Source organism: Canis aureus, chromosome 4, assembly GCF_053574225.1.
Source record: "Canis aureus isolate CA01 chromosome 4, VMU_Caureus_v.1.0, whole genome shotgun sequence".
Classification (NCBI taxonomy): Eukaryota; Metazoa; Chordata; class Mammalia; order Carnivora; family Canidae; genus Canis; species Canis aureus.
The window spans coordinates 19,429,708-19,457,452 of record NC_135614.1 but is presented as its reverse complement, the minus strand read 5'-3'; the positions used below and the strand labels follow the sequence as shown (position 1 = coordinate 19,457,452).

Here is a 27,745-nt window from a genome sequence, read left to right as displayed (position 1 = left end):
ATTACTGTAATTTTAGTTAATTTTACTACTTTTGTCTTTTAACTTTCATACTAGCTTTAAGAAGTCCCTTTAACATTTTTTATAATGCTGGTTTAATGTTTACAAGATCCTTTAGCTTTTTCCTGCCTAGAAAACTTCATCTATCCATCAATTCTGAATGATAGTCTTACTGAGTAGAATATTTTTGGTTGGAAGTATTTCCCTTTCAGTACTTTGAATATATCATACTATTTTCTTCTGGTCTGCAATATATCTGCTGAAAAATCATCTAATAGTCATATGAGGATTCTCTTGTATATAACAAGCTGTTTTTCTCTTACTTCTTTTAAGATATTTTTCTTAATCTTTAACTTCTGACATTTTACTTATAATGTGTCTTGGTGTTGATACCTTTGGATTTATCTTCTTTGGAACTCTTTGTGCTTCCAGGACCTGGACATCTCTCTCCTTCCCCAAGATAGGTAAGTTTTGAAAGATTATTTCTTCAAATTTATTTCTGTCTCTCTTTTCCTTCTGGAACTCCCGTAATGAAAATATTATTCTGCTTGATGTCCATAGGTCTCTTAAGCGACCTTCACTTATTTATTATTTTTTTTGCTACACTCCTGAAGTGAGTTCCTCCACTGTCCCATCTTACAGATTACTGATCCATTCTTATCCTTCCTCTGGTCTACTGCTGAGTTCTTCTTATATATTCTTTCAGTGCAGTTACTGTATTCTTCAGTGCCATGACCTGTTTGGCACCTATATTTTCTATGTCTTTGTTGAAGTTTTCACCGTGCTCATTCATTCTTCTTTATGAATTTGGTGAGCATCTTTATGACCATTACTTTAAATTTTTTAACAGATAGATTACTTATCTCTGTTTCATTAAGGTCTTTCTCTGAGGTTTTGTTTTGTTCTTTTGTTTGGAGCATATTCCTCTTTTCCCCATTTTGCTTTACCCTTTATGTTTGTTTCTTTGTATTATATGAAACAATGATTTCTTTCAGTTTTGAAGAAGTAGCTTGTGAGCATCTCAACGTTGCCCTGAGCTTGGTTCTCCTGAACCTTTTTGATTGTCTCAGTACCCTGATTTTGTTGTTGTTTTGGCTTATTCATTCTTGATATGTTCCAATTATTGAGGGTGTGCCAAGACCTGTCAGTATACCAAAGAGAATGAACTCAGTCAGCACCTAGTTTCAACTGACTGAAAGAAAAATTCTTAGGCATCAGTTTTTATTGTATATAAACATATATAGTCCTCTGGGACCACAATTGTATACCCATCTATCTCCCGGGCTAGAAGATCTGGAGGTGTCCCCTGGTTGACAGTTGCAAAAATTGAAGTTCAGATGAGTCTATGAGCGCCTTTCTGGAGATATCTGTTAGCTTTGGTGAATCCAAAGAAGGGTGCAAAGCCCATGGCTTTAGTGAGGGCAGTAAAGAGTAAAGGGCTGGGGACAGGGTACATCTGCAGCTTTAAAAATGCTAGAAAAGCATGCTTGGGTGGGCACATCCTTGGCTTTAATGAGTCTGTGTCCTCCCATACCCACCTGTGCTAGCAAGTTAGAGAGAGGGTAAAAATATGGTTATCAGTGCCTCCATCCTCAAAGAACATCCCAACTTGTTCCTCTGCCTCTGGTAGATATTTTAAGATTAGCAAATAAATCTCCTTCACTTGTCTTTCAGCACCTCTCAAACTGCTTCCTTTGCACTGGTCCTGGGATGAGTGAGTCCAGGACTATCCCCTTGAAAGTGGTATCTGAGATTCTACAGTTCCTTGGGTCCTCTGAGTGTAAGCCCCATTGGTTTCTAAGGCTAGATGTTTAGGGAGCCTCATCTCTCTGGTGCAGATCCTAAAGGTTAGGATGCCTGATATGGAGCTCAACTCCTCACTCCTTAGGGAGAAACTCTGGACCCATGAAATTTCCTTCCTATTGTGCAGGTAGGATTTTGGGGAGACTGCATCTCTGCCTCTCCTACCTGTCTTGATGTGGTCCTTTTATTCCTTGTTGTGGAGAGAGCTGTTTAGCTAGTTTTTAGTTCTTTTTCATTGTGAATTAGTCCACATATAGCTATAAATTTGGCGTGTCCATGAAAGGAAATGAATTCAGGGTCTTCCTATACCACCAACTTGGAACATCTGTCCCCCACCCCCCACTAATCTCTTTGATGATAGGGGAAACATTTTAGTGAAAGAAAGTTTATGGTGTTTTTATTATTTCTATAAGATAGAGTTACTACCTTTGATTAAATTTCTTATATTTAGCAACTCAAATGCTTTTTCTGTTTAAATATGTTTATGTTTATAATTTCAGTTTTTAACACATCAATTCCTTTTGGTAATTTCTTGGGGCTTATATTGGATAGGATAAGAAATGATTATATGGTTCTAGCCTTGGTAGAAACAAAAATGACATACAGGAGAAAGATAATCTTTTTTTTTAAGATTTATTTATTTACTCATGATAGATGTAGAGAGAGAAAGAGAGAGGCATGAGACACAGGAGGGCGGAGAAGCAGGCCCTACACCAGGAGCCCGACGCGGGACTCGATCCCGGCACTCCAGGATCGCTCCCTGAGCCAAAGGCAGGCGCCAAACCACTGAGCCACCCAGGGATCCCCCAGAAAGATAATCTTTTAAACATTTCTATAAAAATGTATTTTATTGTCTTTGATTCTTTTTACTTTTCAGAGATCCAAAATTATCTTGCCAAAATGTTTTGTTTCTTTACATCAAACAATAATTAAAATTCTATTAACCAAATATTTATTTAAAAATGTGTCTCATATTTTTTTATGAAACTCCAGAAATCTGAAAATGCAAATAGGATAATCTTCTCTATCATATTAATTTTAACAGCAATTCCTGAGTTTGTAACACAAGTGAATATTGCCTTGGAAGCCTTAAGTAAAAACTCTTTGGATATATTTGATGATGATCAATTTGTGGACATCTCAAAGAAGATCTACGATACAATTCATGATATCAGATGTTCAGTCATGATGATTCGAGTAAGTTTGCTTTGCTTTCTATTAAATTATTGCAATGCTCTTTGCCATCTGGAATGCTTGGAATGATTGCAAGAAATATTTTATTTCTATTTCATAATGTCAATGCTGAAATCCATTAGAACTTTAGAAATTCATATGTATCCCTGAAGTCAAATCTACTGTCACAAACAACACTTTCACTTATGTATTTGGTTATAACTGATGCAAATGAGCACATTTAACTGCTGTGTGTGCAGAAATGATAGCATTCCTTGTGTTCAGAATTCACTGAGGTGTCACATAGCATGATCAGGAGCCAAAGAAAAATACATAAAGTATTTTGCTTTCTTTTCTTGAATGGAAAGGAAGGGATCTTTCTCATCACTGTATTGAAATTGGTAGGAAAATATGTCTAAAATAGGATGTTTCTAGGGCCAAACCCTCTCATACCAAATTATAGATTCAGACTATTCTGTAAGAAATTTCACTTGGAGCTGACAGGAACAACAAACACTTGAACTGTCCCAGTTTAGGAGTTGTCTATTTGGGAGAATATATGCCATCTTCTTAAGGGTGAAAGTGAGCCATTTATTGTGGGCATATATACTGCATACACAGAGATCAGGATTGTTTGTTTTTACTTAAATGTTAATGTGGAGTGCTTTAAAAAAATTGATTGAAAAAACAGTGGAGGTTTTCTGAAAAATGCACTTAATGTAAATATATGGGGGTATTTTTTATCAGGCAGACCCTGAGCCAAAGATTTGTGTTACCATTAGTCTATTTAAGAGAAAGTAAGACTGAAAAAATGAGGTAGGGAGGGGAAGTAAACCAGCAAAATGTAATTATGCATCACTACTGGAAACTAGGGCACAATCCTGCTGGGGAACTTTGGACAATCCTATAGAATGCTCCTCAGAATTACCTTACCTGAGGTGAGCAAAACCCAGTTTATCCACCTATTCATCCTTGATTAAAGGCTATTCCTCCTCAGAGGTTACTTCAGTCTTGTGGCCAAAAAAAACAACCCTCAGGCAGAGTGGCAGGTGCTTGCAGTAAGAAGATTCAGTAGGAATGGTGAGTGTAATTTGTTAAGTATGAATAGAGTTTAATTTGAAAGCCTTCAGATTTAAGCATTAGTGAAACTATAAAGGTGGAACTGGAAATGCTGAGGATATATGGGCAGAGCACCAATAGTATCTGACTGGCTTGAATGTTACAGTTAGGTTACATGGGGAGATTCATAAAAATGGAGTCATTTGGGGATCTTGTAAGGAAAAGGGCCAACAAAAGTTGAAGACACTGACAGGGCAGATGAATGCTTATGAAAGAAATTCTAAGAGAAAATCTAAAGGTGTCAAGATGTAGGATCTATCACTTCAGAGCATGGGAAAACCCAAGAGCAAACCAATAATACATATAAGAGAGAAACTCGCATATCTATTCATGAACATCCAGGAAGTATTTGTTCATATGTAATTGAATACTGTGGCACTTACCAGTACTATGTCTGAGCTACAAAGTACCTTTTCAAATATTTTCTTCTAACAAAGGATTTTAAACCTTATCCATGTGGACTAGTGGATTAGTAATAATCCAAAACTGGGAAAATAGGTAGAACTGGGAGAGAAACATTGAGTGAAGACATATGAATTTCAGGAAATAGTCTTTCCAAGTAAAACACTTGCATTTCCAATATTCCAAGGTGAATATGTGAGAAGATGAAACCAGTGAAATAGCTTAGGTGAACCAGGGTAGGAAATGATTTTTTTTCCCTGAAAAACCTATCTAGGGATGAAAAAGTCTTGTAATTTCTCCCATTTGTATGTTTTAGTATCTAAAAATTTCCTTATTATCAAAATAGCTTACTGATTGCAAATCAAATTATCTTTCCATTATTTCCATATATCTTTCATATCCAGCAGTCTTCTGTAGGGCAAGATAACAACTTATTGTAATTATTTAACAGCCTAGAGGGCAGTAATTTCCCCCATACTCATCTCTTTCTCAAGGTACATACTTCAATTTATTTTAAACCTTTCCTCATAGGAATAATTTAGTATTTTGTTTTCTTTACTAGTCCTTATTTAACTTTTCAACAAAATTCTCAAATGCGACTATCAAAAAGTAAACTCTAATTATAGCCTGTCCAAAGTCAAATAAAGTGGAAGACTTGTTCTTATGTTATTGCCGATAATACAGTCAACTGCTGTGAACTTATTTTTCTCCCTCTTAAACACCACGGTTATTGGATAGACAGTGATTTCCTTTTATTTATTTGTTTTATCCTGTTGTTACCTGTATATTCTTCTCCATTTTGACTTGATATGTTTGCTTTTGGTCATAAATCCTTATCCTATAAAGTTTTTAATATTTTGAAATGATTTTTCATATAATTTATCAGGTTTTTTTTAAATTTGGTTGTGATTGTACCTAAATTAGCATCAATTAGAAACAAGAGATTATAATCTCTAGATTATAATCTAGATTACTAATCAAAATGTTGCCTTATATTAACCCTTCCTCTGACTGTAATCTCTGCTAGACAGCTCCCCTTAAGGATCTTAGTGTCAGGGGATCTTAGAAGCTGACATTCCATCCAATGGAGAACATACTGGTAAGTGTATGGTTTAGTAAGAATGTCCTCTGAATTTTGAGGTAGAGCTATTCTTCTTTCAAACACACTTTATGACCTAAAGTAAATAAGTAAAATGTATTAGAAAGAGCTGCTGCACTTGAAACCATGCAGGTGAATCCAGGGACTCATGTGCCTGCACACCCAGTTCCTTAGGCAGCCTCTAGGGAAGCTTTTATGGAACTTCTACAAGGATTCCTTGGAGGATGATCCATAAATCTGTGTACTTAACTGCTGATTGGATTATATGTTGAAAATAGAAGTCTAAATCAGGTGCAATTAATGAAAATCTTTTTTTCCCCTTGAAGTCTATCTCTTCATCATAGAAGATAATAAAATTGATCTGGTGTAATCTTCTCTTTATAAGGTCAAATTTAATGCTGACCAATATTCCAGTCTTAGAACTATGAAACATTTGATGCTTTTTCAAAGTACCTAAAGAGTGTCAAGACTGAGGCAATATGTTTATAATTATGCAAGTTCAAGGAGGGCTAGGCTATGCTCTTGAGAGTGTCTGTGAATATTGTGGAATCCTTTGCTATGCCTGAATTTTCAAGAATGCTCTCAGTGCTCTGAAACAATAAAATACTAACCTGAAATCAGTGCCTGAAATTTTACAAATAGTTTTATAAAAATACAACGGTATCTACCTTAATATTTATTTTGGAGAATAATTATGTTAGTAACTGTTCAGATTGTTTTTAAAATTCCTACGTGAAAATTCTGTGAAATTTAATATTACTCTCTCCACTGGATTCAGCTTGTGGGCAAATAAGTTTATTGAACCTCACTCCTAACAACCCTAGAGAGAAGGGAGTGTTAAGTGTTTATTATTTTTTTGGTGTTTAATATCGATGTATAAAATTTACAATTCTTAAAAGTCCACAAAATAGTTAAGATTAAAGCAAGTCACAAATCTCACTAACCCTCAGTTTCTTCCTTTGTAAAACAAACTTTGTATTAAACCTACATCAAAAAATTATTATGCTGACAAAATGAGCTGATAGAAATGAAGTACTCAGTAAATAGTAGTCTTTTATAAGAAAATAGCTATGATTGCTATTACCATTATGAATAATGCTAGAACTACTGAAGCTGCTTATTACTTTTTTATATTTTGAAGAATATTACCTATAGAAGTTGTAGAATTGTGCCTGCAGGTCAACATGAAACTAAAGCCCAAAAAATACCTTAAAAGGTGAAGTTCTAAATAAAGAGATATATTTTTTCTAAAGTTTTGTTTGATAAAGGATATTTAATATGTTTATTGATTATCTTAATTATAGATTATTTATTTATTTATTTACTTATTTATTTATTTATAGATTTTATTTATTCATGAGAAACACATAGAGAGAGGCAGAGACATAAGCAGAAGGAGAAGCAGGCTCCCTGCTGGGACCCTGAGGCAGAACTCAATCCCAGGACCTGGGGATCATGCCCTGAGCTGGACACAGATGCTCAACCACTGGGCCAGCAGGAGTCACTGAATTATAGATTATTTAATTCAAATTGTGTCTTTGAGCCTATATTACTTTAAGCTAGCATATAATTCTATATATTGTTTTTATTAATGTCTTGAAATGTGCAAGGACTTGGTTCATCTTTTTGGGAAATGTGCTTAACCAGAAATAGATGTTAAAAAGGGCAACATAATTGAATTGTGAGAAAAATGGGTGGCCAGCAATGAAATGTTCTCAAAAAGAGGAAAAGATTCAGCAAAAATTCAGCCTTTCAAAAGGTATTCAGAATGTGGGCTTCATATATTTTTGTGTGAATTTTCATATGTGACTTATCAAAAGTACATTTTCTAAACCAAATGTGAAGATTTTCAGGACTACCACTAACAGATCTTCTTTGTTAGTTGTCTAACTTTATATTGCAGAGAACAAGAATATATTTTGGATATGTTACTTGCTGAAAGTTAATTTTTGAAGAAACAAAGGAAAATAAAATAAATAAAAAACTATTTACATGGCCCAGTTTCCATGAACCATTTCTATATGAATCATTTACATGACCCCTATAAATGGAACAGTTCAGTATATAACTTAAGCTTATATAGCCAGAAAAACCATTTTTCTCTTTTACAAAAATAATTGATTTTTTAGAGAAAGAGTGCAATAGCAAGAATAGGGGGAGCACCGAGGGGCAGAGGGAGAGAGAATCTTAAGGAGGCTCCACACTCCAATGTGGAGTCCAATGCGGGACTCTATCTCATGACCCTGAGATCATGACCTGAGCCAAAATCAAGAGGCCAAGGCTTAACTGACTGAGCCACCCAGGTGTCTCAAAAAACCTCTTTTTCTGATTCTACTGTACTTACAGGAGTTGATAAATGGCTTTCACTGGAATTATTTAAAATTTTCTTAATTTAGATTACTTCCACTGTCATAATTTCTTGGAATATTTTATTGTTCTCCATAACTTCTTTTCAACTAACCTCAAAAAATTATTTTGCATTATATGTCTTCTAGACCAAGCTGCTGTTTGTTTCTTTGAAGTCTCACACTCAAACTATAGAAGGAAAAGAATCTGATGGCGTCATTCACTAACTAATATAGAATGTTATCTTATACAACTATAATTCTGTTGAATTAAGTTCACAAATGAAATCATGAGAAGAATTTTGTGCAAAACCAAGACATGTGTTCAAATATCAGTTTCATGTGTTATCATTTAGTTTGTTACTTTACATGATATTAGTTTCTTTACTCTAGAGGGAAATGAAAGCATACTATTTAATTACTACTTTCAACCATCATTGCACTTAAAAATGAAGGAGTAAACATTGTTCCCTAAGACTGGAAACAAAGTGAGAATGTCCATGCTCCAGTGCAATGAATATTGTAGATGTCCTAACCAGTACAGTATATCAAGAAACAACATAAAAAGTATTCATATTATAAGGAAAAAGTAAAACTGTCTCTATTTGCAAATTATATGATCAACTACATTGAAAATCCTTTAATAAAGTTACAACAGAAAAATCCCACCCTAGTAGAACTGGTAAGTGAACTTAGGAAAAGGTAAAGAAATAAAAGGATAAGGGCAAAATTAATGAAATAATAAAAATATAATAGAGAAATACAATGAAACTCAATATATGTATTTCTATTTAATCACAACTGAAAATTAGAAAACATATTTTAAAACTAAAATATATTAGCATTGAAAATAACAAAATAAACTTATTGATATTTTTAACATACCTACAATATTTATACTTTTGAAATTATGAAATATTATTAAGAAAACAGAAATTTGGAGAGATTTATCATATTTTTAGAGTGGAAGACTCAATATTATTAAGGTGTCAAGAATATTCAAATTCTTTTTATTTTTTAAGGATTTTATTTATTTATTCATAGAGACACAAAGAGAGAGGCAGAGACATAGGCAGAGGGAGAAGCAGGCTCCCCACAAGGAACCTGATGCGGGACTCAATCCCGGACCCCCAGATCACACTCTGAGCCAAAGACAGACGCTCAACTGCTGAGCCACCCAGGTGTCTCAAGAATCTTCACTTTCATTCACAAATTTAATGCTGTCCTAAACAAATTCCCACTAGACTCTATTATGAAAATCTGTAATCTAAGGTAGTTACTTGAATGTATACTCATTTGTCAAAATTTATCAAACTATACACTTAAAATGGCAGGTAAACTACATGGAAAAAGTTGATTTAAAAAATAAAGAATGTTTTACCCAATAGTCAACACCTGAGAAATCAGGTAATTTTATTTAGATAAAGTCTTATCAAATGTATTAATTAGGACTAATTTAAAAGGCCTGCCTAAACCACTGAAAATGCTAACATTTAGAATATTATAATAAAATGAATACCTTTCTAATTTATAAGTGATTATTTGTCAAATATTTCTAATGTATGGGTCCTCTTTTGTTGATTTTTTGGGAAGAATTTATTTATTTATGAGAGACACACAGAGAGAGGCAGAGACATAGGTGCTTGGTGTTTGAGCATGGTTGAGCATCTGCTTTGGCTCAGGTCATGATCCCAGGGTCCTGGGATGGAGTCCCACATTGGGCTCCCCACAAGGAGCCTGCTTCTCCCTCTGCTTGTGCCTCTGCCTCTCTCTGTGTGCCTCTCATGAATAAATAAATATTAAAAAAATAAATTATGTATTATCTCAGATCAGGGGGTAGCAAACTTATGGCCTTTGGCTGCATTTAGTTGACCCTCTTATTTTGTATGACCTATGGGCTAAGAATGATTTTAATATTTTAAGTAGTTGAAAAATTCAAGAGAAGAATAATATATTCTGACATGCGAAAGTTATGTGAAATTCTAATTTTAGGAACCACACCAATAGATACCTCTTTGCACTATAATGGCAAGGTTGAGTAATGGCTAAAGAAACTATGGCTCACAAAACCTAAAACATTTACTGCTTGGTGCATTACAAAAAAAAATTTTATTGACCCTTGTCTCAGATAATCTATTTTGGCTTTTTACTAACACTTTTTTTTTTTTTTAAATCTTACTTATTTACTCATAAGAGACACACAGAGAGGAGCAGACATAGGCAGAGGGAGAGGCAGGCTCTCTGTAGGGAGCCTGATACAGGGATCATGCCTTAAGTCAAAGGCAACACTCAACCACTGAGCCACCAAGTGCCGGTCTTTACTAAAGTCTTGACTGGGTTTTCCAATGATCCAGTTGCCCCTTTACTAGTTTTCCTGCATAAATCCAATCATCCAAAATATTTGAATATTAGAACTGTCTTTCCTTTAAAATTCCTTGAGTCATGTGACCACCCAATGCAACTTCTGCTAATCCTTTTTATTTTTCCCATAGTAGGGTCCCGGGCACTTTTCTCCACCCTCTTTTCCACTGTCATCATTTTTATTCTTCTGGGTGCTCTCAGTTTTTTACATTTTCTTTTGCAGGTCAAACTATCTGTGCTTTTTTCTTTGCAAACTTTGTACTAATGCCCTGTGACTTTGCAAAGAGTGCTTTAGTTTCTAGGATTCTCCAAAGACTGTAAGGATTTTTTTGCATTCCTCTTAGTATTTTGCATCATTTTTTCAGCAGGTAAAATTAAACCTGACCTGTGATTATTATACATTTAGAAATTTGATTTTTGAGATTTGTGGGGTGTTGTAATTCATCAACTTCATTCAACCACTTCACTTTTTCTCTTTTTTAAGATTTATTTGAGAGAGAGTACAAGCATGAGTTGAGGGAAGGGAAGAAGGGAGAGAGTCTTCAAGCAGACTCCTTGCTGATCATGGAGCCTGACTTGGGGCTCCATCACCATGACCCAAGAGATAATTACCTGAGCCAAAACCGAGAATTGGATGCTTAACTGACTGAGCCACCCTTATTCAGCTGCCCTTATTTTATCTTTTCTTATGTTATAGTAGTAACAATTTTTCTAAGGATTATTGGATTAAAAATGAATTTTCATAAAATAAGTACTTGGTAAGTGACTTTAACATCCAGGAATTTAGGGTGAGTATATGCTTTATTTTCCTTAGGACACATTTGTATTATACTCCCTTTTACTCTCACACATGTCCAATTTGAATGATAAAGTGTCATGTTCATCTAGTTACTAGGCCCTGATTATACTGCTTGAGGCCCTGTGGTGAATCACCTCCACCCACTGGGTGATGCCCACAGTGTTGAGGTACTAATGATCACATTTCGTTATCAAGCCCATTTTTCCAACCCTAGGGAGCATTTTGTCTCCATAGGCCTAACTGCTATCAAATGTTAGTTTCCTCTCTTCATGCTCTGTGAATCCTTTGTTGACTGTGGAGAATCTAAGCAGGCACCATTTCAAATTTATTTAATGTACAGAGACTACTACCTTTTCATTTTTTCAGTGTTAAGCAAATTTCCTGAATTCATCTTAGTCATCCACTCTTCGCTCTCACAGGAGTCTTGCCAGGGAATCCCAGTTAAAACATTCTGTCCTTTTTGGGAAGTGATATGACTACTTTATAATAACAGAACCAGTTTGTAAAGAAGCCAGCTACCAGGGGGCTTTCTGAAAGAATTTAATAAAAGATCTGTAGCAAAGTAAATTTAACTTTATACGCAAATTTAAATCAAGCATTAGTGGGAAGAATTCTGTAGTGAGGCTTTTGCTATTTCCTTTGAAAATAAAGAGTTTAAGGTAAGGTAAAACAGAACTCCCTGCTAGCACTGGTCAGCAAGAGATGAAATTTTATGAGCTCAGCATGCTTAATGGCCTTCTCGTGTATATACCATTTGAGGAGACTTTTGAGTAAGGCAACGTAAGTGACTAGAGCAGGAAAGAGTGTTCATTGAGAAACATGCTGGTTAAGCTATGAAGCAGCTCTAGCTAGTGATCTCTGTTGCTCATTCTGAGAGAAAGATGTTCAGCTTGAAGTCATTCTGGAACGTCTTCATTTGCCAGAAGATCAAAGCCACTGGACTGGCAAGAGAGCCCATGGTTGAGAAGGGCTCTGAGGCAGACTAATCCTGCATTCAGAGAACTCTATGCAAGTGCTGCTCAGAGCCTTTGACTCAAGATGCCTGAACATAAGGAGTCAAGAATCCCTCTTTGAAAACACTTTCAAGGGCAATGGCTAGCCTTGTGAATAGAGGAATGGCCTAGCAAAGAGGTTTAGTTGTCAAATCATAAGGAATTTTTTTGTTTATTTTTGAGACGTTTATTACTAAATGACATTTTATTAATTTTAAATAAATTTGAATTAGTAATTAAGTTAGTAAATTTATATTAGCTATTAAATCCAATAATATATTTTTATTACTTTATATTTTGTTTTTAGCCTAAAAACTTACAGGGTACTGATTGTTTAGCCTCAAATAAGATGTTTGGCTATTTACTACATTTCAAAAGTAACTTCTGCTCAGTAAACCTTCTAGAGAAAAGAATCTGAAAAATACCATTTATAAAATGATGACTTAGAAAATATATGTTGGCATACCTAATAGAAAAAAGGGATATTGAGAATTTTATATTTCCAGTATCCAGTTTATTTTCAGTAAATGATGTAGTTTCAAAGAGAGAAAATATTCCAGAGACTGATAGCAAAATGTCTGTAAATGAAATAAGGCATTTGAGGTCACACGCTGATAAGGGTAAGTAACAAGTTAAAATCTGGGGTCTTAGGGCACCTGGTTCAGAACATTTCCCTTTTATCTCAGGAGAAGGAAACAGCCCCGTGTTTTTACACAACAGGAGCCCTTCTATGCCACTGACTTCCCTTTGTTGATGGGCCAGTTATAAACACATAAATTCCCCAAATTACTTTTTGGGCAGTTTGTTGAAGAATACCTAACCTATAATGCTCCTCTCTGCTACCTCAAATTCAGACATATTGCCCTTCTTCTGTTCCTTGTATTGCCAGATGTGCCACACTTTCTGGCCTCTTTATACTTCCTGTCTTTTCTAACCAGATGCTTTCTCCAAGAACTTGCACAGCAGACTTGTTCAGTCAGGTCTGATCCATAATTACTTTTATATTATCCTGTACGGATCCAGAGAAGGAAAGAGCATCTCTCACTTCAGCCACTCTGTCTTCTCTCCCAAGTTTATGTTTACATAGTGTTTATAATGACAAATGACATATTATATGTCTCTTGTCTATTTATTGTGTCTCTCCTCAAAAAAAAAAAAAATGTAGGCTTTATGAAAAGTTGCTTTTTAGACCTTTAAAATGAAATCAGATTTTAGGCTTTTTTTACAATTAAATAAAGTGATTGATTTAGTTGTCAAATTTGTCACTTGTTTGAAACATAGTCACTGGACCTCAAGGAATTAATGGCAAGAAAAAAATTACTTTGTTCTATTTTATATTACAAAAAGTGACAGACACTAAGAAACTACCTTGATAAATACTTTCACAAAGAATTAAAATTCTCTTGATCTTTGGTTTAAGATAGTTTTAAAAGTACCAAAGATTCTACTATGGATTGTACTTTGTGGCCATAAATGGATAGACATGTCTGTGTTCCTCTCACTACAAACTTCTATAAAATGAATATATAGTTGTTTTATTTTTTTTATTTTTATTTTTTTAAGATTTTTTAAATTTATTTATTCATGGGAGATACAGAGAGAGAGAGAGAGGCAGAGACACAGGCAGAGAGAGAAGCAGGCTCCATGCAGGGAGCCTGATGCAGGACTCGATCCCAGGTCTCCAGGATCACACCCTGGGCTGCAGGCGGCGCTAAACCGCTGTGCCACCAGGGCTGCCCTATAGTTGTTTTAAAAGTCCTTCATGTTACCTTGTTCAGGTGACAAGATTCCTTCTTAAAGATGATGACAATTGTAGAGTAGCTCCATGAGACTTCTTGATTGTATGCACTAGCTGTTGGGTTGTGGAAGAAAGAGAGTGGAGTTTGTGGAACTTGCTGAAGTGTATTTTACACACATAATCCTCCATTATCAGACCCTTGGTATTAGAGGTTCTGAAAAGTCACAAAATTATCCACAAATTTAGTAATTTAAAATATGTTTTATATTGTCTTATATTGCACTGTTTGGAAAAGAAATCAGAAATTTAATTAAAGTCATAAAATATAGCAATAGACTATAACAAAAATTATTTCTAACCCTTAAAAATGGCTATAAAATACATTGTAATGAGTCCACAGTGGTCTATTTACTAAAAAAATATGAAAATAAAACCAGGGATTTTTGCATATCTTCTATTAAAACCAAAATGAGTGATCTAGGAATTAATTTAGACTACCTGCTTAACAAATTTTATATCAACAATACATTTATACAAGCTTAGCTCTTCCAACAGATTTTGCAAATTTAACTCCGGGAAGACAACCCAATTTTAGGTTTGCCTCACAGTCCTCCATCTTCAAGGAAATTCCCCTTCTTTTGAATATCATTGTGACCCTGAGTAAATCAGATCATTTCTCAAGTTTGGATTTGCATTTGTAAAATAAGGAAAACAAACATACTGGCCTAGCAATATTGTTGATCTGAGTTTGAGCGGGATAACATATGCACAACACTAAACTAAGTTTTCTAGGATGTTGTAAATGCTCACTGAATTTGCTTTAGTATTACAGTGTAGTAATACAAAGAATTTGTTATGTGTATTAGTCAAAATAACAAATTCTATCTTCTCTAACACAACCACATGCATCCCAGATTATTTCATTGATCATTTATTTATCATTTATACATTTTTCTGATGTTAGCCAGTTTTCCTGAATAAGTCTCTACTAGGTAATGACTCAGTGATTCAGGATTTTCCAATCTTTTTACACTGTCATCTTTATAATGTGGCCTCCACTGTCACTGGAGAAAGGGAAGAGACAGTGGATGATTGATTAAGAAGTTTCATATAACCATACCTCAATGTGGCATAATTCTTTATACTTCCCATTGGTCAATACTCAGTCAAATGAGACCCAAGTAAACAACAAAGGAGCAGGTAAATGTGTTCTTCCTTTATGTCTAAGGAGAATAAATGTGATTAGTGAACACCTAATCATTCCTTGTCACACCCTTTGTTCCAGTTATCACTGCTGTGCAACAAATTATCTTAAACTCATTGGCATTAAACAACCACCACTATATTATGTTCACAGATTCTATGGGTCAAGAATTCAGAAAGGGCATAGGCTTGTTAACTCACATATCTGATATCTGAACTCAATACAGAAAGACTAAGGAAAACTACATTTAGCATTCGTGGCTTGGCTTTCTCAGAGCATGACAGCTTCCAGATAGTTGTTTGTTTCTTGTTTTTTTTTTTTTTAATATATTTTTGCATGGCATATCAGAAATCCAAGGATAAATGTTGTGGCTAACAAAGCGTGTACAATATTTCCTTTTCTACCTGATCCCCAAAATCATGCACTGTCATTTCTGTCATAAGTTATTGCTTATAAACAAGTCAAAAGCTTCTCCAACTCAAGAGGAGGTAACAAGAACTTCACCTTTCAGTGGAAGAAGTATAAAGGTCAAAAGGAACATACAGGATGGGAAATAATATTGAGCCCATCTTTGGAAAACATAACATTGCTCCACTTATTATAATACTCATCATTGTCACTGTCATTATTACTACTAATTTTTTACTGATTAACTTTGTTACCATAAGTTAGCTTTAACAGCTTACTGCTTTTAAGTAGGAAAATAAATCAGAGGAAAAATTGCTAAAATGTTGCAGATAATCATTTGTTTAGTAATAACTTTTGGAGATTTCTCATTCATAAACTATTCTAGTTAATAGAATATAATATTTTATAATAGAATAATAATATTTAAATTACCACATTTTAATGTCTTCTATAACTGTATTCATTGCCTATTTAAGATGTTAAGCTATATAAAGTCTTTCTGATACCTCTCTCTAAAAAGTTCCCTCAAAATAATAATAACTAGAAAGTACAGATAGAATAAGTCAAATTTCTTTTTTTTAATGTTTTATTTTATTTTATTTTATTTTAATTTTATTTTATTTATTTTATTTTATTTTATTTTATTTAAAAAAAATATTTTACTTATTCATGAGAAAGAGAGAGAGAGAGAGAAGCAGAGACACAGGCAGAGGGGGAAGCAGGCTCCCTGCAGGGAGCCCAACATGGGACTCGATCCTGGGTCTCCAGGATCACACCCCGGGCCAAAGGTGGTGCTAAACCACTGGGCCACCGGGCTGCCCAATAAATCGATTTCAATTTTAAAAAGTCTTGAAAAGTGTCTGTAGAATATAAAATTGTCATGAACTTAGGTGACAAAGAATGAAGAAAGCATCACATTAAGGAATAATTTTCTACCTGTTATATAGTCTCCTCAGTCAACCTCTGGAAAGATAATTGAGTACCTTCTGTCTCCTAAGCACTGTGCTAAGTTTTAAGAATACACACATGAGTGAAGCATGATCCCTATTCCTAATTAACTAGTATTCTCATGAAATAAGGAGAAATGTGAGCAAATGATACGGATTTATAGTAGTAAGTGCTATGATAAAAGCATATAGAATCATCATCGGCAATTAAGAGTTTTTAATTCTGTCATGGAGAAGATTATGCAAAGATGTAATAATTTGGTGACATTTGAGTTGGCTTTGTTGTATGGATAGGAGTTGTATGGTTGGAATTGTGGTTTGATATTTGCAAGGAAATAGAAGTAAAGTCATGTTTAGAGAATTATAATTAGGCCAGAGTGCCTGGACTCCAGTGTATAGGTGGGGAAAGCCTGGGTAATAAAAAGAATCCAGCTTATTAATATATTTTATGCCATGTCAAAGATACATAACTTTGACAAATGTCAAGAGGAACAGAATCACTAGGCTTGGCACAGAATATTCAGGATTCATTCCATGGGGTTGGATGGGGGAGTATCTTCCTCCTCCCCTGCCACAGCCATCCACTGCAAGCTCCTAATGTTTGAAAATTGAGTTTTTTTTAGCAATAGAGAAAGTAGAAATTAGTGATTGGTTAGACAACAAACAATCCTTTACATTATATTGACTATTATAAGAGAGAAGGAATTTTAATCACATGCTAATTTACTATTTATGTCTCACTAAATAAATTGATCAAGTGTGATTTTCAGGGATTGCTCTTCCTTAGGATATGAAACCTCTTCAAAGGGGATTTTGGAAGAATAATAAAGATAATGGCAATAATGATGATAATGATGATGATAATAATAATAATAATAATAATAATAATAATAATAGAAAATAAGTGTTGTCTTTGGAACCAGCCAGCAGTTTTGTATTTGAAATGAGCTAAAGCCAAGCATATGCCAACAGTATTTCTAACTGCCTAACTCCCTTGTAGGAGATTTAGGAAATCAGACTGACAGTCAGGCATGCTCACCACTGGAGCAGCCAAGGTGAAGGGATTGAAGTGCTATCTTGCCAGCTTCAGGGACTCATTGAGTCTGTTCCGGAATATAACATGCCACTGATTACTGAGGATTTTGGTGTTAAATTGACGGAAGAAATTGCTAATCAAAATGCAAGTGGGAGATGTAAATGCAAAAAGATATGAACTCACCAATTAATGCACAGAGAATCATTTTCTCCTTCAGATGCCTTGTTTCGTTATTAAATCTGAAGCTTTACACGTTAGCTTCAAAAGAACCACATCAATCAGAGGTTGAAAGACAGTGTGTTATGCTGTGATGAGCACTGGATTAGAAATTGGAAGACCTTGATCTTGGTCTCAGCTACATTATATAGTAGCTGAGGAGTCCTGATTTCCTACCTTAAACATATTGTTATTCAGTGTCCTAATGCATAAGAGGAGATCATCACACCTGTCTTGCTTATAATCACACTTTTTAGGGGGTCCTTCCTTCCTCCTTTCCTTCTCTCTCATTCTTTGAGCTATTCATAGAATTATTTTGGTTCATTTATTTTGATATGTTTTTATTGAATACCCACTATCTACCAATACATTTATCTGGTATTTAAGCATATACAGATAGATAAGATACAGAAGATCTTTACTCACTTGGAGTTTATATTCTAGTGAAGAGAGACAGAAGTAAACAATTAAAGAAAGATATTGGCAAGGCAGTTATGATGGATGATATGAAAGAAGTAAGCAGGATGATGTGATGGAGAGAAAACTGTCATAAGAGATAGCAACATTTTAAATACAGTAGTCAGGGAAAACCTCTCTGAGGAGATCAAATTTGACTTAATATGAATCAGGATGATTCAGCAATTTTAACATGGAAGAGTGTTGCAGGCAGACTTGAATAAATGCAAAGATGACAAGATAGGGGAAACGCTGGTAACACCTGAAGAACAAGAATGAGGCACTGTGTTTAAACTTAGTGAAGGGAGGAAGAGTAGTGATATAATATTATTTTAGAGAGTTAGAGAATAGATTATTTTGGCTATTTCAGATACATAAATAGTTTGGATTTTATTCCAAAGTATTGGGGACTATTAAAATATTTCTAACATGTGAATGGCATGATCCTATTTGTATTTTTTTTTTAAGATTTTGATTATTTATTCATAGAGACACAGAGAGAGGCAGAGACACAGGCAGAGAGAAAAGCAGGCCCCCTACAGGAAGCCTGACATGGGACTCGATCCCAGGTCTCCAGGATCACACCCGAGGCTGCAAGTTGTGCTAAACTGCTGCGCCACCAGGGCTACCCTCCTATTTGTATTTTAAGAAGTTCTCTCTTGCTTTTGTTGACTGGTGACTTTCCAAAAGACCTCTAAAATGTGTTTATCAAGCAAAACTAAGTTTATTAGACTTAGAGTAGTAAATGGTCTTATTAGTATCTTAAAATGGGGAAATTAGGTGAGGCTTTTTATATCATTTTAAGGCCTGTGCTGAGTGATTTTATTTTATTTTATTCATTCATTCATTCATTCATTCATTCATTCATAAAAGACACAGAAAGAGAGGCAGAGACATAGGCAGAGGGAGAAACAGGCTCCATGCAGGAAGCCCGATGTGGAACTTGATCCCAGGACTCCAGGATCACACCCTGAGCCAAACAAAGGCAGATGCTCAATTGCTGAGCCATCCAGGCATCCCATGCTGAGTGATTTTAAAGTGCACTTCCCAGAGGAAAAACTGGTTGGGATTTGGTGATACAGTATATATATTTGGATGGGAGAACATGGTGAATTGAAGATCTTGAAATGAATATAGATGAACTTGTTAGTCTTGATGATTTAACAGGTTAGCTGGCTCAGTTTCTCTTCCAGGAGCAGGTATTTCCTAGAAAAAGCAGTTCGGTTATTTTTGCTTGATCTTAGTATTATGGACACAGGAATAAAAAAGTCTTCCAGTCCCATTATTGTTTAGCACAAGAGCAGAGAATTCTGTTGTTTTCTCACTAGTCCATGGAAAATATGTTGTTGAGGATGGGACTGGCAAGAGAAGAAGTGAGAATATCACATAGGAGTCTGTGGTAGTCTTCTAAGGTAAGAGATTCTGTTGATGTAGATTAGCTCTACACTGTTCAGTGCAATAGTTGCATGTGGCTATTGAACACTAGAAATTTGGCTAGTGTGAATTGAGATGTGCTACATGAGTGTAAAACCCACAACAACTTTTGAACACTTAGCAATAAAAAAAGAATAGAATATATCATCTATTTTTTATATGTGGCAAATTGACACTAGTAATATATTTTAACCAAGTATATCCAAAATACAAACTTAACATTTTTTAAAGATTTTTTAATTTATTCATGAGAGACAGAGAGAGAGAGGCAGAGACATAGGCAGAGGGAGAAGTAGGCTCCTCACAGGGAGCCCAGTGTGGGACTTGATTTCGGATCCTGGATCCTGGAATCACGCCCTGAGCCTAAGGCAAATGCTCAACCGCTGAGCCACTCAAGCATCCCAACTTAACATGTTTTAATTTTTATTTATTTTATGAATGTGACTGCTAGGGAACTTAAAATTGCATATGCTGCTTGCATTATATTTATATTGGACAGTTGGATTAGAGAGTTGGTAAAAGAGGTGGACATATTTGAAACTTATTTTAGAGATAAAATATACCAAATTTGCTGGAAATAAATGTGAAATTAAAGGAAATTGTAGAAAGCAATTTGCCTCTTGGATGTCTTGTTTTGGGTCATTATGTGGATGGGTGACTTAATGAGCTAGTGGAAAAGAAACCAATTTGGGGTAGAAGTTTAATTACATTTTAGTGGGCTCATTAGATATTAAATTTGCTTATTTTATAGATATATAGGTCACTGGATATTTGATTTGGGAACTTAGAATAAATTTGATCTATTATAGAAATATGTTTTCCCTTAGCATAAAACATAACTCACCTTTGGAGAGAGTATATTAGAAAAGAAAAAAAATATATGTATATGGGAACAAACACATTTAAAATTCAAGCTGAGGAGGAGTAGATAGCAAAGGAAACTGACAAGAAGTAAGAGAAAAAATGAGAAGAAAATCAAGAGTGCTGAGTCAGGGACACCTGGGTGGCTCAGCCGTTGAGCTTTTGCCTTGGGCTCAGGGGGTGATCCCAGGATCCGGGATCCGGGATCGAGTCCCACGTCAGGCTCCCTACATGGAGCCTGCTTCTCCCTCTGCTTATGCCTCTGCCTTCTCTCTATGTATCCTATGAAAAATAAATAAAATCTTAAAAAAAAAAAAAAAGAGTGCTGAGTCAGAAGCCAAGGCAAGAGGTTTTCACCTGTGTAGAATGTCACATAGAGAACCGGTAAGTTAAGAAGATAGGTTCACTGTATTTGGGGACATAGATGATCAAATAGGTTTAGATATTCACGGTATTGGTGTCAGGGTTTCTTGAAACTGATGACTAATGCTACATCAGGCAAAAGGAGCTAAATACTGCAATTATAAGTTGAGAAAATGCCGGCCTGTTGGGACCAGAACACCTCCGTAGAGCTTAGATAGAAGTAGAGAATTTGGGACAGGAAAAGAGAAATCAGAATTTTTGAAATGAGTAGTGCTCTGAGAGAGAAATTAAACAGTTCTCCCTTTCCCTTTGGAGTCCTTAGGACATTCTGTGGTGTCCTCACACCATAATGGGAGAACATCAACAAAATAAACCTGACACCCTGACAATGACTAAACCCACACTCTGAAAGTAAACTCTTTATGTAGGCATAAAGTCATAGAATTGTAAATATTATATATAGGGTTTTGATAAAAACTTGAGTTGATAAAAACTGTGTGTCTTGATTCTAGCCCAGTTTTTTTTTTTTTTTTGTCTTTTTTTTCTAACATTGTTTACTATTGAATCCTTGTCCTTATGGTTATCTGCAAAGTCATTAGTCTGTGTACTTCTGAGAGAAGTTTCTATAAAGGTAATCTTTACCTATCAATTTCTATGGAGAGATTAGCTTTGCTCCAATATGTTCTGCAAAATCCTGCCGAATCCACATTCTATTCTGTTAAATCCAGGGTTGGCTTTTGCCTAGCTCTCAGTACTTTCTGTAATGTAAAGATTTAGTTCTACCTGTCTTTCCTCTTCCAATTATATTTTAATTACCCTAATTAGTTTTCTTACCATAGATGCAATGAGAAGAGCAGTCTCAAATCACTTTTCGGAAGAAAGCACCACTTCCTGCTTGGGCCAAGTTGAAAACAGATTCATCCACTGGCAATCTATTTGTTGTGTGATAATAATAAACATTCCTCCATCTTGAATCACTATCTTGTTAATAACTTTATACCGAATTTATAGTAAACTACAAAGCCACTTTGTAAAATAAAAATTTGAATAAAAACAAATATTAGTCAACAATAGCTTTTTTATTATAAGAGTAATGCATGCTTTGATAACAAATTAAACAACACAGACTAGTTTATGGTAAACATTCAAACCCTGACTATTCCTACTCCCCTGTTGCAAACTGTTTTCTTCCAGTGCTAATTGCTTTTAGCTCTTTTGTTTGTATCCTTTCAGATCATTTTCTACATGAATTCTAACACATATACTTGATTGTCTATGTATTATCTTTTGTTTATTTGTTTTTCTTAGCAGAAATAAGACCATTCTATAACTACCGGAAGCTTGATTTGATTTTTATAATTCCATAATGTTACACATTAGGTTCTCTTAGTTTCAGCCTCAAATAAAAGTTAGCATGAACCCATAAAATTCCTGGTGGTATATCTCTTTCTTATAAGTTTTCCTGTAGTGGGAAAAGTATGAAAGAGAAGAAAGGGAGAAAGGCAGACAGAGACAAAACACAAGGAAAAGTGGAAGCAGTCATTTGAGGTCATGGGTAGAAAAATAGGGAAGCCAACATAATGTCATTAGTGGAACGTTGCATTACTGCCAAAGTTAAATTCCAAAATGATAGAGCTGAGTTGAGTAAAAAATCACATAGCTCAAATTTTAGAAGACTTTGAGTTCTGTAGAGGTTGAGTAAAAAATCACATAGCTCAAATTTTAGAAGACTTTGAGTTCTGTAGAGGTGAAGTGATATATTGCCTAAGTGCATACAGCTTAGTGTCAAAGTCACAGATCTCCTGACTCCACATGCAGTGCATTTTTGATGTTACGACAACCACAGATGCAAATCAACAAAAAGAGAAACAAACACATTGTATTGACCAAATGCACTTGTAATACAATGTATTTTGTAGAACATTTTGTATTAATTAAATACATATATCTTTTTAAAAATCACGTAGAGAATCGAATTTGAAGTCATTGGCTAAGAACAGGAACATACTAATATAAGGACTGAAGAAAAGAACAAGTGACAAGTAGCTTGGGGAGAAGGTCAAATTAGCTTCTCTGGAAGAGAAGATGAAGTAGGAAGATCAAGGGAAATAATTTAAATGTATTGAATTTGTTTAAGAAGTGAACTAAGGGAAAATGCCCTTCAGTTTAAAATAAAATTCCCAACAGAAACTGAGAAGATCAAGTAGAGGTAAAAGTTATATCCTTGAGCTGCTGATACAGAAATCTAGCCGGAGGGGAGAAAGTTTTGTTGAGAGATGGTTACCTGGCAGGAACTGTACATACATTCTCTCATTTCACCCTTAAAGAAACCCTTGAGGAAGGGATTCAAATAGCCATCTTATTGGCAAGAAAGGGAACAAATCATTTACAATTACTCTCCCAAAGTCAATCTGCTAGACAGTGTCCAACAGGGTTCACAATTAAGCATTTTTATCTGGTTCCAAATCCTGCATTATTGTGCGACCCATACAGCCTTTATTACCCACTAAGCTAAAAGTGATCTTAGTATTGTATCTAGAGTTTCTGGGTATAGAGGTGTGGGAGACTGATTTTATTATTTCTGAACTATCCTTAAAAATGTAGAAAGCTTAATTAAATTCAGTTATAAAGAAGGTAAGATTAAGAGGGAGAGGTTGCTAGGTATTGCACATTGTTTTTCAAAGGTTTTCTAAGTATAAGCTTCCTGTCATTTACCTATGCTGCTGTTCCCTACTGAATAACTCTGCTCGTTCAGAGCTTGAAGAAATTTGAGTAGATAGAGATAGGAATGCATAGCCAAGTAAACAAATCAAGGCTGAAAGCTGCTCCCTTAACTAAAACTTCTACCCGCACTTCAATTCTTACATTTGCATTGATTTTGCAAGTTGGCCCTAACAGAGTCTTGGAGTCAAAAATGGGACAGGGCTAGACTCTAACATAGAAATTTTATTTTCTCAGAATCCTGTTAATATTTTATGCGAATATGGACTTGCTTTGCAGTCAGTCCTCATCTGGTTCTCCCATTTGCAAATTTGAATTCATATCCTTCTTTAAGAAACAATTGTTTCAAAGCTAAAGCTATTCATCTGCAAGAGCAGAGCTTTTTGAGCGGTAAGAAAAAAAGATTTTTGAAAAGCCCAATTTTAAAGAAGAGATATAAAATTTATCAATAACAAATAGATTTAAGAGAGTCTAGAGGAAAAGCTGGAAAAGCACCCCCCCCCCCCGCTGTGTATTTTAGTAGTTTTATCTGCTTTGAGGGGTCAGAGTAACAAAGGAAGTCTGAGACACCAGACTTGTCTAGACCATATGGGAAAAATGAGTGGGCATGTGAAGCTCTCCTGCTCCTCCCCGATGAGTACTTTAGTGCTCCATGACAAGGAGCTAATACCTGCAGAGTGCCAAATCACCATTGAGTGATAATTTGTCACCTATACTGAAAACTTTCTTCCTGTTGCTGTTCAGAGATAGCCACCGACATATTGCCTGGATTATAGAAAAGTGACTCTTCGGTATCTCTAGACTTTGCTTCTTCCTATTGGAACTACTATATGGTCAACTTCCTTTATAGAGACTCTGGAGGATACTTAAAACCATCCTCTACTCATAAAACCAAAAGGGAGAGAGACAGAGAGAGCGGGGCTTTGGATGCAAAATTATTTTGAAGGAAAAGCCTAGTGCACAGTTTAACCGATTTGAAGTGCCTGCTGCATGCTGAGCTAGAGCACTGGTGAACTCTGCCGCCCTTTCAATATGGTACCCCCCAAGAAGATGCTTTATGGCTTCTGGGTCCTTGTTGACTATTTCATTTCTAAGTTCATAAGTAGACAGTGGAGGGACATGGAACTAGAACTGTCAGAAAGGGATTCTTCTGACAATACACACACACCCTTGTAGTGTGGTCCAATGAACCTGTATTTCCCAATCAGAACATAGAGCAAAAACCTGCTAAATATCAGAACAGATTAAAAAACTAGAGGGAGGATAACAGAACAAGAAAGAGGCCTGCAGAAGCCTTGTGTAGAGATGCATTGTCCTTCTGCGTCTGCTTGGCCGTTATACAAAATATTTATGTGCATTTTGCACTTGGTAGTGGTAAGGGTGTTCACATGGTTGATCAAAACTTTCTGCCAGCTGTGATGTACTGATAATGGATTGCTCCTGTCAGGATAGCTAGTGAAGAATTCCTACATTAGGTAGCAAAAGGGATAATATGACATAGCCCTGAATTCGGATAGCAATCTAGATTAAAAGAAGACATCGTGTACTTTAGACAGTAGAATTAGACATGTGTTATAAAATTGAGTAGAAATAATGGTAAAAAGAAATTAATTTTATGTGCTTTCCACTAACCACCTTCCCTACAGCTGAGACATTAGTCAAACAATGTAACCCTTTTAAATTTTAAGCTAGAAAATATCTTTGAATCTCCCAAAAGGCTTTTCTCAGATTAAATGGAGATCATGGGTATGAAAACAGTTTAAAATGAAAACTGAAGGAAATATTAATATTTACCTGATCTCTGGAGCCAGGAACTTGGCCATCGTCCTCTGTTATCAAATTATTTACCAAGTCCTATCACCTCTGAATATTTAATCATTTTGTCATTCTGTCTGTCCCCTCTACCCTTTCTCTATATTAATTTTTATTTATGCTTGTATATCTGTTTGGATGTCATTTCCTTCTGGAAGGATTTTCTCAACCCAACTTATGATTAGGTATTCTAATACATTCACGTAGCACCTAATACCTACCAATAATAGCAATGATTACAACTATTTATCATGTTTTCTTGTTAGAATCTAAGCTCTAGGGAAAACCAAGACTATGGTTCCAAGTCTCTTTTCATTACTATGGCATCATGATGCTTAGCACATAGCAGATCATGAGTAGCTCGTTTTTGAAGGAATAAGTGAGTGGATGACTTTTTCAGAAATTAAAAATTAGAGAGGAATATTAAAATGAGAATAATAAGAGTAATGATTTTTATTAAGAACTGATTAAGTTAAAGAATATTTTGATGCCTAAGGCAAATAAACTTCAAAATATGTTCTCAAATTAATAGGTTGGTTTGATACATATTTGATAATCCTATGAAGATTTGGGAAATCTAGAGAATGTAATGATAATACATACTGATTTTTATTTTTACAAAACTTATTCTTTTTAAAGTTTTTTAACATATGTAAAAGTTAACATGTCACAAATAAATACCTTTTGCTAGATTAAACTGGTGTTTTTTTTTTTTTTTTTAACGGAAACTCTACACATAGTGGGGCTCAAACTCACCATCCCTGAGATCAAGAATTGCATATTTTACCAACTGAGCCAGCCACACATCCCAAATTAATGCCTTTCATATTTCACAGACAGATCTAGCATAATATTTAAACATATAGTCTTTAGATCAAACTACTTGGAGTTCATTCTTTCCACCACTTAATAGCTGTGTTACATTAGGCAAGTTGCTTAACATTTCACAAATGTTTCCTCATTTGATAAATGAGATTGATAAATCCCCCACTGAGGATTAAACGTTCCATTCATGTTAAGTACTTGGAACTCTGAGACATAGTAACTGCTTACAAATAGTTCTTATTTTATTATTTTTCAAACAATGTTTATATTCTTCAATTTTTGAACTATCATATTAGAGTAATTATTATGATTCTTATATTCTCAAATCATTTTGGGGTACTGAAATATCATGAAGCATTTCTTATGTAGCTGCTGAACCATCCTACAATTGGCATTCTCTTGTTTAATTTCATTTTGCCAGTATGGAACTATTGGAATTTATGGATTATAAGAATTTAGTTCAATGGATTTTAGTCTACTACAGTGACTTGGTGGAAAGATTGAAAATTTTATTTTTTAATTTTTATTTTTTTAAGATTTTATTTATTTATTCATGAGAGACACACACACACACAGAGAAAGAGAGAGAGAGAGAGAGAGAGAGAGGCAGAAACAACAGGCAGAGGGAGAAGCAGGCTCCATGCAGGGTGCCCGATGTGGGACTTGATCCCGGGACTCCAGGATCATGCCTTAGGCCAAAGGCAGGCGCTAAACCGCTGCGCCACCCAGGGATCCCCAAGATTGAATATTTTAGATGCCAATTACCCTTAAATAACCTATGAAAATGCAGCTCCAAACTAATTTTCAAGAGGTTTTTTATTTTTTCTGGAACTGACAAAATTATTCTAAAATTTGTCCCTAACAAATGCACCAAAAATGTTAAGATTTAGAAAATGAAGAATATGAAGGAGCATTTTCAACATCAGATATTTAAAGAATTTCAAAGGTATGGTATTAATCATATGGTACTGCTTCACCAATATGAAGACAGATCCGTGGAATAAAAGAGATGTCCCTGAAAGAGGCTCTAATAAATGAATGTGTTGAGGCAGACCATGCAAGGTGACCTCTGGCTACACAACTCTTTCCAGAGAAGCCTCTGTGTGCCTGACATTTTCACAGTTCCCTTCAAAGGGATTCCTAATGCATGCATGACTGTGTTTAGTTCTATATGCCTCTGCAAATCTAGCCATGGATTATTGGAGCAGGGATCACTTCTCATCCAAAGTCAGCCATGTAGAATGATCAGTAATCTATGAGGATACCAGCACGAAAGTTCTATACTATCCAAAACTGATATTCTCTGCCATATGTGACAATTGGCCAATTCAGTCAGATCCCCTTTTGTGAATTATATTAAAGTCACAGAAGTCACAAAAAAACAGAAAACACAAAGATAAAAGATAGTAGTGGGATGACCTTATTAGAAAAAGCTCTGAGTAAACAGAAATAAATTTTGAAAGAATGTAGAGTTTATAATGGCAAGAGAAGAAGAAACAGTAGACAGGAGTAGTTGAGTCACTGTAGAATATTGGATTAGGGAGCAATTTTACCACCTGCTGGTAAAATTAATTGTTAAGACAGCAAGTTTATTAGAGCTGCAAAGTTATCTGTTTATCTGAATGTGCTGGAAA

At 35.1% G+C, this 27,745-nt stretch overlaps 1 protein-coding gene across 4 annotated transcripts in view; it reads left to right on the top strand.

Annotated features, from left to right (window-relative positions):
* CTNNA3 (catenin alpha 3) overlaps positions 1 to 27,745 on the top strand; it is a 1,688,099-nt gene that overhangs the window by 1,356,211 nt on the left and 304,143 nt on the right. For 3 of the 4 annotated variants that reach the window (XM_077894689.1, XM_077894690.1, XM_077894691.1), the window contains exon 13: positions 2,846 to 2,997. In XM_077894689.1, the coding sequence (XP_077750815.1) occupies positions 2,846 to 2,997 (152 nt within the window). Of the gene's footprint in view, positions 1 to 2,845; positions 2,998 to 21,592; positions 22,182 to 27,745 lie in introns of those variants that run through there. The other variant, XM_077894692.1, reaches the window with a different exon arrangement.